We start from the raw sequence: 10,864 nt of genomic DNA on the forward strand, positions 1-10,864 counted from the left end.
GTGAGCAACATTCAGACTTGCGTTGCACTGACAGAAAAGTGTTTATATGCACAAGGGACAGGAGGAGAAAGAGCAATTTTTGCTAATATTTTGCAGCCACCCGGTTTTCCAAATAACATTTCCTAATGTTCCCCCCAACCTTCAGGAACATTGGGAAGGGACAGGGGACTGCAAAAGGAAGGAATTGCTGGGAATTATGGCTTCCACCTTGCTTAATGGAAAATACTTTTCCGCCACGATGACAGTATTCTGCATGTAGCCAGTACTTTGAACAAAAATGAATTTAAGTCACTGAACTCTTGGAAGGGATGTGGAAGAAAGACTTAACTGCTGAAGAAAAAACTTAATAAGTCTCACAATTTTATGACAGAATTATTTAACTTTAAAGTTGTTTTACTTCAGACTGCAGTGGCAAAGTAACTGGATATTACTGTAAAAACATTTTTCAAAGAGGAAAAGGAAATTGAAAGTTGCCAAATGCAAAATTTAAAGGGGACATATATTTTCAAGATTTTTAAAGAAAAACTCAATTTCAATGCTAAATTAAAACTATAAGCCTTAGATGCAGATCAGACATGTCCCCAGCCATTCACCTGTGCCACTGGTGACCAGGAATTTTTCCTTGGGTGGTAGTGTTGCAGCAGGGAGCCCTTTCAATTACAGTAGTGGCTTAAATAGCACCTTGGAACACCAAGAGCATTCTGGCAGCCAGCTGCTGCCAATTGCTATCTTTGTGTCATGTCCACTTCATTCTAAACTTTAAAAAGGCAGGAACTAGGAAAGTTGTTAAAGCTGCAGCAGCAAAAAGCTCACATACACACCCTGCACCATTAAGCAAGCAGGTACATGGAGTGGGGCAAATTGCTTTGGGGAGCTAACAAGGCTGTAACTGAAGCCAAGCAGAGCTAGTCTTGCCCTCAAAGGCAGCAGGGAACAAGTCTTTGCCTTCTATGAGACAGTCCTTCAAGTATTTGAAGAGTGCTATCATGTCACCCTCAGTCTCCTCTTTTCCAGATTAAACATGCACAATTCCTTCAACCTTTTCCTCATAAGGCTTGATTTTCAGACCTCTACCTCTGACAATCTTCACTGCTCTCCAAACTGCCCTCCGGTTTGTCTACATCTTATTTATTGTATTCCTATATACCGCCTGATATAGAAATATCCAGACAGTGTATAAATTAACATATAAAACATAAAACAGTTTTAAAAACTGTTCAACTTTCCTGAAGCAAAGCACCCAGAACTTGACACAATACTCAAGAGATCTGATTAGTGCAAAGCACACTGGAAATATTTCCTGTGACTTGCAAACTATGGTTCTATTTATGCAGCCTAAGCCACCTAATAGTGCAGTGGGGAAGTAACTTGCCTAGTGATCAAGAAGTTGCCAGTTCGAATCCCCGCTGGTATGATTCCCAGACTAAACCCCTCTTGTATTCTACCAAAGAAAATGACAGGGCTCTGTGGTCGCCAGGATTCGAAATTGGTTCGACAGCACAACAACAAATTCCCATTAGCTTATTTTACAGCTGCGCCACACTAGACTTGTGTTCAACCTGTGATCAATTGCAAGCCTGAAATCACATACTATTCCCAGACACGGTATCCCACATCCTATTTCTGCACATTTGCTTTCCCCCTTTTTGCTTAAACACCAAACTTTGTAATCATCTCTGAATTTCATGCTGTTATTTTCAGCCCAGTTTTCCATTCTATAAAGGTCATGCTGAATTGTCATCTTCTCCTAGGTGTGTATCACATGCAGATTTGATAAGGATTCCCTCTCGTAGGGGTATGCATGGACTGTATTTTGAGTATTGGCCTGAATTCAGACCTGTCCACGGTCCGAACTGGTTTGGTGGTTTGAGATGGTGCTGGCAGGGGTGGCAGTGAGCAGCATCTTGAAATGTAAATATGTAGGTCTTTACCAGCATGACTGCTGCTCCAGGCACCTTCTTGCTGTGGCAGCGCTTCTCCCAGAAGCCAGCACATGGCGGTGGTGCAGCTCCATCACATCTGGCCTCCGTGCACGGGCAAGGTGAGTGACTGAGCAGTGCCACCATGCGCAGGCTGCTGGGAAGAGTGTCGCTGCTGCAGGAAGCTGCCTGGAGCAGTGGTCACGCTGGTAAGGACCCATGTTTTTACATTTAAAGGTACCACTGCACACCCCCCCCCCGGTACCCCCTCAAACCACTGGACCAGTTTTCATTCCGGCCGAACTGGTTCTCCGGTCTGCAGGCTGGTCCAGATTCGGAGCCTGTGCACAGCCCTACCCTTCAGCATTTTTTTTATCAGTGGCTTGAATGAATTGTTGGGAACAGGACAAAGCCTTATGGCATCCAACTCAAAACCTCCCTTCAGCTCAATCAGGAGCCATTAATGAGAACTGGGTATGGTTTTCCATCCAATTGTGAATTCACACAATGGTGTCACCTAGCCCAAATGTGACCAGCTTGTTAACCAAAATATCACGACAAACTGTCAAATGCTTGGCTAAACTCAAGATAAATTAGCATTCCCACAATCCACTCAACTATTAACTCAACTGAAGTGGCGGGGGCGGGGGGGAAGCAAGAGAGAAGGTTAATCTGTAATTTTTTTTTTTGACAAATCCATACTAGCTTCTACCAATCACTGCATTATTATATTATTAAATACTGTTTTATAATCTGTTCTTTTATCTTCTCTGGTATTGAACTCAGACTGACCTGTCTGTAATTTCCCCATTTCCTTCATTTCCCCCCTTTCTGATCAGGACAATATTAGATCATCTCCAGACTTGTGGAACTCCATCTGTTCTCCAGGATTTCTCAAAGATGATAGACAGAGGTTCCAAGAGTACATCAGCAAATCCTTTTAGTACACTAACATACAATTTATCTGACCTTGAAAACTTGAATCTCATTTAAATAGCTAGGTATTTCCTGCAAATATGACAAGTTCATAGCACTTTAAAACTTATGACCAAGGAGTACTTTTAATCCACCAGTTTAGCATATGCCTCAAATAAATATATATAACAGAAGAGGCACATATTGCCTACTATGCAAATAATGCTAAATTAAATGTTTAGCATATTTAATTATTAATAATTAAATCAAAGCTGTTTTAAAACCATATTTGCAATATTTTCAATATTTTGCATATTGAAAATATATGCAAATTTTCAAGACCTGCACTTCATTAGGAACTTGGTTCACTGGAGTGCAAGATGCATCAAGTAATCATGCAATAAACATGCAGAGAAATTAACATGCTATATCCTTGGCATCACTGTTCTCCAATATGCCTCCAAGAATGACAAATCTGGCAAATTCTTTTCAAAATATTTTATATAGCAAAACTGTAGAAGGACATATAGGCACTGTTTTAATACTAATCTCTACATTATCTTCCTTTCTTGAGAATGATTATGAAGTTAGTTGTTAGTACTCATCTTCACTTGTGTAGCTGAGCTACATAGTTTGATTTTTTTAAAAGCTACTGACAAAAGAGGGGGTTGGATGCAATTCAACCTAACAGCTTTTTATGGGCAATCTTCTTCACTTTCGGGAAGGTACCATGACCCCAGGCATCACAAGCCTGGAGATGCCTTATGAAAGCACCCTCTTAAAATGTGCAAAGTAATTATCAGAGGAATGTCTGTTATAAAGGTTATATAGCAAATTTAATAACAAAAAGTTACTGAATTGTTTAAGACACATTTAAATTCTTGAGCACACTTCTAGCATCTGCAACAACCTCATGCCTTCAACAAGGACCATCAAACAACAGAAGTGTTTGATACACAGTGGGCTACAAAAACAGAACTACTTGATGGCAGCACATTTATTTATTTATTTAGAATGTATTGTATACCACATCCTCTAAAGACTCTCAGTGGCGAACAACTTCTTAAAATATTATTTATCATCATCTTAAAGGGCAAAAAGCCTGGAGAAAAAGGTAGGTCTTAAGAATCGCCTACCTTTCAGCTGCTAAGGAGGAGGCTGAACGAATCTGGGGGAAAGGACATTCCAAAGAAGAGGAGATGCCCCAGAGAAGGTCCTCCTACAGGCCCAGGCACCACACATTACACCAGGGCCCGGGACACTAAAGAGGGCCAACTGAGAGGATCACATCAAATATTTAAGTCTTCTTCAAATACAGGCAGTTTCAGTGTCTACAACTGAAAAGCTTTGTGTAAACTCTTTGAAACCTTCAAGGAAGAAAAGTGTCATTAGAAAATGCTTTACAACATGTGGTCTCCAAGTTCTGCTCTAACTACCTACACTCGTCTAAAGCATTTTCATAAGTAATGCGTACATTCAAGTTTGCAATTTTCACACCATCAAAATGTAAAATGTCTCCATTAAAATGATTCATCATCAGGAAAGGTAGCTGCTGAACTCTCAGAGTACTGAAGAAATTTGTAATCCATAAAAACTGCCACTCATCCAGTGCTTAGCGGGTGCACAAGCCCTCTTGGAGAATATGTATATGAAGCCTCCTCATGCAATGTATGCATTTAGAGCATCCAGTCCTCATGAGCCACATGCCAGCTGTGTACTAATTCCCCAATAATTCAAGGATTGGCCTTAAAAAAAGTTTAAAACAGGCATTAATTAATTGCCATTGCGTGTGTGAGAGAGAATGTATGCACGCACACACACTTTCTACTGTGGAACCTGCGAGAGCACTGGTCAAAAAAGAACAGGTTTAACACGTACAAACCACTAATATATGATGTTCTTTCTGTTATTATGAAGCATCATATCTAGGAAGACTGTCCTCAGTATATCCAATTATCATTAGCTTACCACTAGCAAATATAAATCATAAGTTAAAAAAAGCTTTATACCTAATAGCTGCAGTTTGGGAAGTTATAAGCCTAAAGTAATCTCTCTCATACATTCTACATGTGAAAGCACCTGGTGGTTTTTAGTTTAGAAAAAAGATGACTGCGGGGAGACATGATAGAGGCCTATAAAATAATGAATGGTCTGGAAAAAGTGGATTGAGAGAAATTTTTCTCCCTCTTGCATAACAATAGAAGCAGGGGTCATCTCATGAAATTGATTGTCAATAAATTTGGACCAACAAAAAGAAGTACCTTTTCACACAAGGCATAATCAACCTGTGGAATTCTCCGCTACAAGATATGGTGACAGCCAACAACCTGGAAAAGAGGTCTATGAACAGCTACCAGTCTGAGGGGCTATAGGCCACCTCCAGCCTCAGAGGCAGTCTGCCTCTGAATACCAGTTGCAGAGGAGTAACAGCAGGAGAGAGGGCATGCCCTAAGGTCCTGCCTGTGGGTTTCTCAGCAGCATCTGGTGGGCCACAGGATGCTGGCCTAGATGGGCTTTGCATAAGAACAGCCCTGCTGGAGCAGGCCCAAGGAAGTAAAGCTTAAAGTGTGCTATCAAGTCGATTTCGACTCCTGGCGCCCACAGAGCCATGTGGTTTTCTTTGGTAGAATACAGGAGAAATTTACCATTGCCTCCTGCAGCGCAGTGTGAGATGATCGTCTTCCTATATTGCTGCTACCTGATATAGTAGCAGAGAGGATTCGAACCAGCAACCTTCTGCTTGTTAGTCAAGCATTTCCCTGCTGCGCCACTTAAGATGAAGGACACCTTTATAAGTAATGCCAAGAAAACCTTTTAGTCTGGGATGCCTCAGTCATGAAGAGCAGATAGTCTCAAGGCATCCTAAAGTAGGTGCTTTGAAGTAAATACAACCAGTTTATTGAAACAAGCTTCTATGGAGTATAATCGAGTGACCTTTAGTATCAAGATATCTGTTAATTTTTATGGTGCTGTTGCTGCAACAGACCAACAGATGTGTTAATATGCAACAGAAAGTGTAAGGCAGACCTTTAATTCAGAAGATTCTCCAAGCCAACATAGGTTTTACACTCAAAACACATGAAAGTAGTAGGGTTACCAACCCCATAGCATTAACCTGGAATCTCCAAGAATCAGCATCAAGCTCCTTGGTGACTACTGAAAGGAATCGTAGAAGAATTTTTAAAAGCTTGATGTTTTGAGAAGTCTTAAGGTGGAGAGAAATCCTCCAGAAACTGAACTTCAGTCAGGGTTTACAACCCTAGCCGAAAGGTCTATACTCCTTAATAAGGAATCAAGTCAACGCACGGTTCTCGCTTCGGATTCATGCACAGGTTCACACTACTGCACCAGACACCTGCCTCCCTCTCGCCTGAGCCCCACTAGCCTATCTGTACGGCAAGGGAAATAGCGGCCCACCTCCCAGGGGTGTTGTACAAGTCGTACTGCAAGTTTTTAACAACGGCATCGCGGGCCTACCCACGAAGAGCTTGACGGCTCCCCGCGCAGCCCCAGTTCTCTGCCACTCACCTCGTCCCCCCACTTCAGCACGTCCTTGTGCCTTTCTCCGACGGCTCGGTAGATGTGCAGGAACTGGAGAATGCCGTGTTTACGCACGTGCTCTGCGTGCCGCTGCGTCTCCTCCCAAGTCAGCGGGGAGCCCTGCGACAGGAGCCCCATAGCCCAAAGGTCTGTGCGGGGAGAAAGGGGGGGGGGAGGCAGAGAAAGCGAGGCAGCGGCTGCAACTGTGGAGGGGAAACGGTCTAGCAGCAGCAGCACCACGGAGAAGTACTCCAGGCGGCGGGAAGGCAAAAGAAGCCACCCGCGGAGGCGATCAATGCATGCGCGCGGAGGGGGGTGGGGGGGGACTCAGCAGAGCCTCGCGACCAGCTTGAGCTTCCTTGTCTTCCCCACAGCCGACCTTCTCTTTGCTGCCGACCCTTTTATTTGCAGCTGCTACGGCACCACCGCCTCCTCCTGCTAACTAGAGACAGAGCCGCCGCCACCGCTGCCTCCCCAACCGCGTCTTCAGGTTGTGGCGGAAGCAGGAGAGCACCGAAAAGGTCGGCAGTGTCGGTTGCTTCTCCTCTTGGGACTATCAGCTTGTGATGACCGTCTCGGCAGGAGCGGCGGCGGCGGCGGCGTGGCACGTGATCGGAGGAAAGCGAGAGTTGCGAATGTGGATATGCGCGCGCTTCCTCGCTCTCTTTCACACACGCGCGCGAGAGAGAGATAGCGGGGGAAGAAGAGAGGAGGGGCGTATGAATGCGTCAGACGGTGACTCAGCACTTTCTCCGCCCCCGCCTCCCATTTCCTCCGCTTTCAGGCTTTCTTCTTTGCCGACTTCAGGAAGGGGTGACTGACAGGAGAGACCCTGCTCTCTCCGCCTGCGCTTCCGCACCCACCCCCCACTTGAAAAGGGAGGGCCCGCCTTCTCAGCGGTTGTGCTTGCCAAATTTTGCAAGTAGAAGCCTGCGTTGATTTGAGTGCTTATTCGGGGGAGGGTGATATTAAACTACTTGCAAATAGGGAACCTGAGAATGCCCATAGGAAACAAAATGAAACCCCTGCTTGCTAATAGGGAATCCATGCTTGTCAATAGGGGACTGTAGGAAATCTGTGATATAAGAACACGCTTGCCAACAAAGAGCAAGAGGAAATGCGCTTTTATAGCTGCTTCCCTCATATAAACAAAGAAAAGTAGATTTAACTAAAAACTTATGTAAAGAGTAACCCCTGCTAACTGAGCAAAGAGGCACCTTTTAAAAGTGGTGATTCTCTTTATTTAGCAGGGGGAGAGTAACTGGTTCTCTCCACCCCCAGCACAGTACCTCCAGTGACTGTTGCTGGTGTCTATCTTATGTTTCTTTTAGATTGTGAGCCCTTTGGGGACAGGGATCCATCTTAATTATTAGTTATTTCTCTGTGTAAACTGCCCTGAGTCATCTTTTGAAGGACGGTATAGAAATTGAATAAACAAATAAATAATAATTGACCCTATCCATCCCAAGCACGGTACCTCCAGTGACTGTTGCTGTTGTCTGTCTTACGTTTCTTTTTAGACTGTGAGCCCTTTGGGGACAGGGATCCATCTTACTTATTTACTTATTTATTTATTTATTTCTCTCTCTCTCTTAGTGTAAACTGCTTTGGGAACTTTCATTGAAAAGTGATATAAATATTTGTTGTTCATTTCCTCCTCTCCTTTCCTTTCTTACTCCACCCCCACCCCATGCCCTCTACAAGATCCCCATTGGGACAAACTTCTCAGCTACACACCAAAATATTACTTGATAGAATGCAACACATTCTCCTCCTTTATAACAAGCAAATATTGAATTGATTTAAAATCTAGTGACACAGTTTTGAAGTATTTTGAGTGGTCTCCTGGCACACACACTTATCCTAAGTTCTGGGTTCTTGGGCACAGGAGCTGTTTGGTCTTCTGGTACTGAGAATTGTCCATCACTTTTCATCAGTCTCATCTGCAAGGTCAAAACTAGAGGCAAGATCAAATTCCTCCTCAGTTCCTCTCTTGAGATCAGACTCCCTTCCCTCCCTCTTGTCTAATAATATGCATCCTGGAAAGTCTAAAACTGTTCAATTTCTTTCCATCGTCCAATATGATTTCTATCATCCAATATGATCCTCAGATTTTGATTATTTGTTTGGGTCAATTTGTTTGGGTCAACCCAAAATTTGGGAATATTGGGAGCATCCCTTTCTCATTTTCACTAATCTGTTCATTCTTTCCACTAAGCCATTCCCTTGAGGATAGTACAAGGAAAGGATCTTGTGTTTTATCCCATGGTCATGCAAGTATTACTTCATTTCAAATGAGGTTAGCTGTATCCCATTGTCTGTTACTAGTTCTTTAGGAAGCCCTTCCCTCGCAAAAACTGCAGCCATGAACTGGATCACCTTGTTTGTAGTAATGTTGTCAGCAAATGAAACTTCTGGCCACCTAGAATAGTAATCCACCATCAGTATAATAAATATTTGCCTTGCAGGTTGGTCATCAAAAGGACCCATGATATCCAGAGCAAGTTTTCCATGGGGACCATTGGGATACTCTGCTGGAGTCAATGGTCTTCTGTGATTTGTCAGACACAGCACAAGCCATACAGTGCCAAATTACATTTTCAATGTGTTTGTTCATACCTGGCCACCAAAAACATTCTCTGATTCGTTTTAGTTAAGCTCATGCTCAGGTGACCTTCATAGGCAATTTTGATCACTCTTGAGTCTAAGGAGGTTGGCACCACCTCATAGAGAAGAGACAGCTCACTCGCTACATGCAAGTTTGCTTGCAGGTTTGCTTGTAAGGTTCAGGTACCTTGTTTTTGCCTGGCCATCCATTAGTTATTATAAGGTTTAAGTTCCGTAAGCACTTGATCAGCACTAAGGGCCGCTTTCCATTCAGAAAGGTATGTGGCTTGAGCACAAGTGGAGAAAGACTCGGCTCGAATCCGACAGATTACAACACAGAGTGCATTTGAAGATCTATGCTCTGGCAATGCGTGCAGCAAAGAAGCAGTTCTTTTCTGCCTGTATTGCTTTTGCAAGCTTATGTCCAGCAGAGTTGTCTAGGGTTGTGAGAGTGGTAGTATACAGGTGAAACTCGGAAAATTAGAATATCGTGCAAAAGTCCATTAATTTCAGTAATGCAAATTAAAAGGTGAAACTGATATATGAGACAGACGCATTACATGCAAAGCGAGATAAATCAAGCCTTAATTTGTTATAATTGTGATGATCATGGCGTACAGCTCATGAAAACCCCAAATCCACAATCTCAGAAAATTAGAATATTACATGGAACAAAGAAGACAAGTATTGAAGAATAGAACAATATCGGACCTCTGAAAAGTATAAGCATGCATATGTATTCAGTACTTGGTTTGGGCCCCTTTTGCAGCAATTACTGCCTCAATGCGGCGTGGCATGGATGCTATCAGCCTGTGGCACTGATGAGGTATTATGGAAGACCAGGATGCTTCATTAGCGGCCTTCAGCAATTCTGCATTGTTTGGTCTCATGTCTCTCATCCTTCTCTTGGCAATGCCCCATAGATTCTCTGTGGGGTCAGGTCAGGCGAGTTTGCTGGCCAATCAAGCACAGTACACTGTATACTTTTCAGAGGTCCGATATTGTTCTATTCTTCAATCCTTGTCTTCTTGGTTCCATGTAATATTCTAATTTTCTGAGATTGTGGATTTGGGGTTTTCATGAGCTGTACGCCATGATCATCACAATTATAACAAATTAAGGCTTGACTTATCTCGCTTTGCATGTAATGCGTCTGTCTCATATATCAGTTTCACCTTTTAATTTGCATTACTGAAATTAATGGACTTTTGCACGATATTCTAATTTTCCGAGTTTCACCTGTATACCCCTCCTCCCCTGAATGAGTATTTGGATCCATCAGTTACCTGTTGTGATGGTTTTAATGATTTTTGTGTGGATAAAATGTCTTGTATTCGAACTGAACTACACTCTACAGTTACCGCAGAGTCTACTGTGGAAGTGTCCAGCAGTTCCTCCTGTGCAGTTAAATTGGGGGCAGGATCAGTGTTCCCTGTAGCAGGGATTTCCAGGTGATGTTGACTACAACTTCCAGCATCCTCAGTTGCAATGGTCTTTGGCTGTGGATAATGGGAGTTGTAATCAACAACATCTGGAAATCCCTGTTACAGGGAACACTGGGATGTTCCCAGTGTTCTTTTAAAGAAACCTGCATTGGATTCCTCAGAATTAGGCAATTATAGAACTGTCTCCAACCTCCCATGGTTGGACAAAGTGATTGAGAGGGTGGTGGCATCTCAGCTCCAGGCTGCCTTGAGTGGTATAGAAGTGGATCATCTGGACCCATTTCCAACTGGCTTTCGAGCAGGCTTGGGGTTGAGCTTGGGGTTGAGACAGGCTTGGTCAGCCTGTTTGATAGTCTCCAATTAGGAATTGACAGGGAAGTGTGACTCTTGGTTCTTTTGGATCTCAGCGACCATGGTATCCTTCAGGGGTGCCTGGGT

General features: G+C 43.3%; 1 protein-coding gene across 4 annotated transcripts in view; it reads right to left on the bottom strand.

Annotated features, from left to right (window-relative positions):
- Window positions 1-7,088, bottom strand: part of GCLC (glutamate-cysteine ligase catalytic subunit) — a 34,155-nt gene extending 27,067 nt beyond the window's left edge. Inside the window, exons 1-2 of one of the 4 annotated variants that reach the window (XM_053286378.1) lie at window positions 6,363-6,482; window positions 3,971-4,201 (exon numbers count right to left, since the gene is read on the bottom strand). Coding sequence is in view for 1 of the 4 variants with exons in the window: in XM_053286376.1 (XP_053142351.1) it covers window positions 6,363-6,512 (150 nt within the window). In the remaining 3 variants the exon portion in view is untranslated. Of the gene's footprint in view, window positions 1-3,970; window positions 4,202-6,362 lie in introns of all 4 variants that reach the window. The other 3 variants (XR_008313937.1, XM_053286376.1, XM_053286377.1) reach the window with 3 other exon arrangements.
- Window positions 7,089-10,864: the final 3,776 nt, after the last annotated feature.

Source organism: Hemicordylus capensis, chromosome 1, assembly GCF_027244095.1.
Source record: "Hemicordylus capensis ecotype Gifberg chromosome 1, rHemCap1.1.pri, whole genome shotgun sequence".
In the NCBI taxonomy this organism is placed as follows: Eukaryota; Metazoa; Chordata; class Lepidosauria; order Squamata; family Cordylidae; genus Hemicordylus; species Hemicordylus capensis.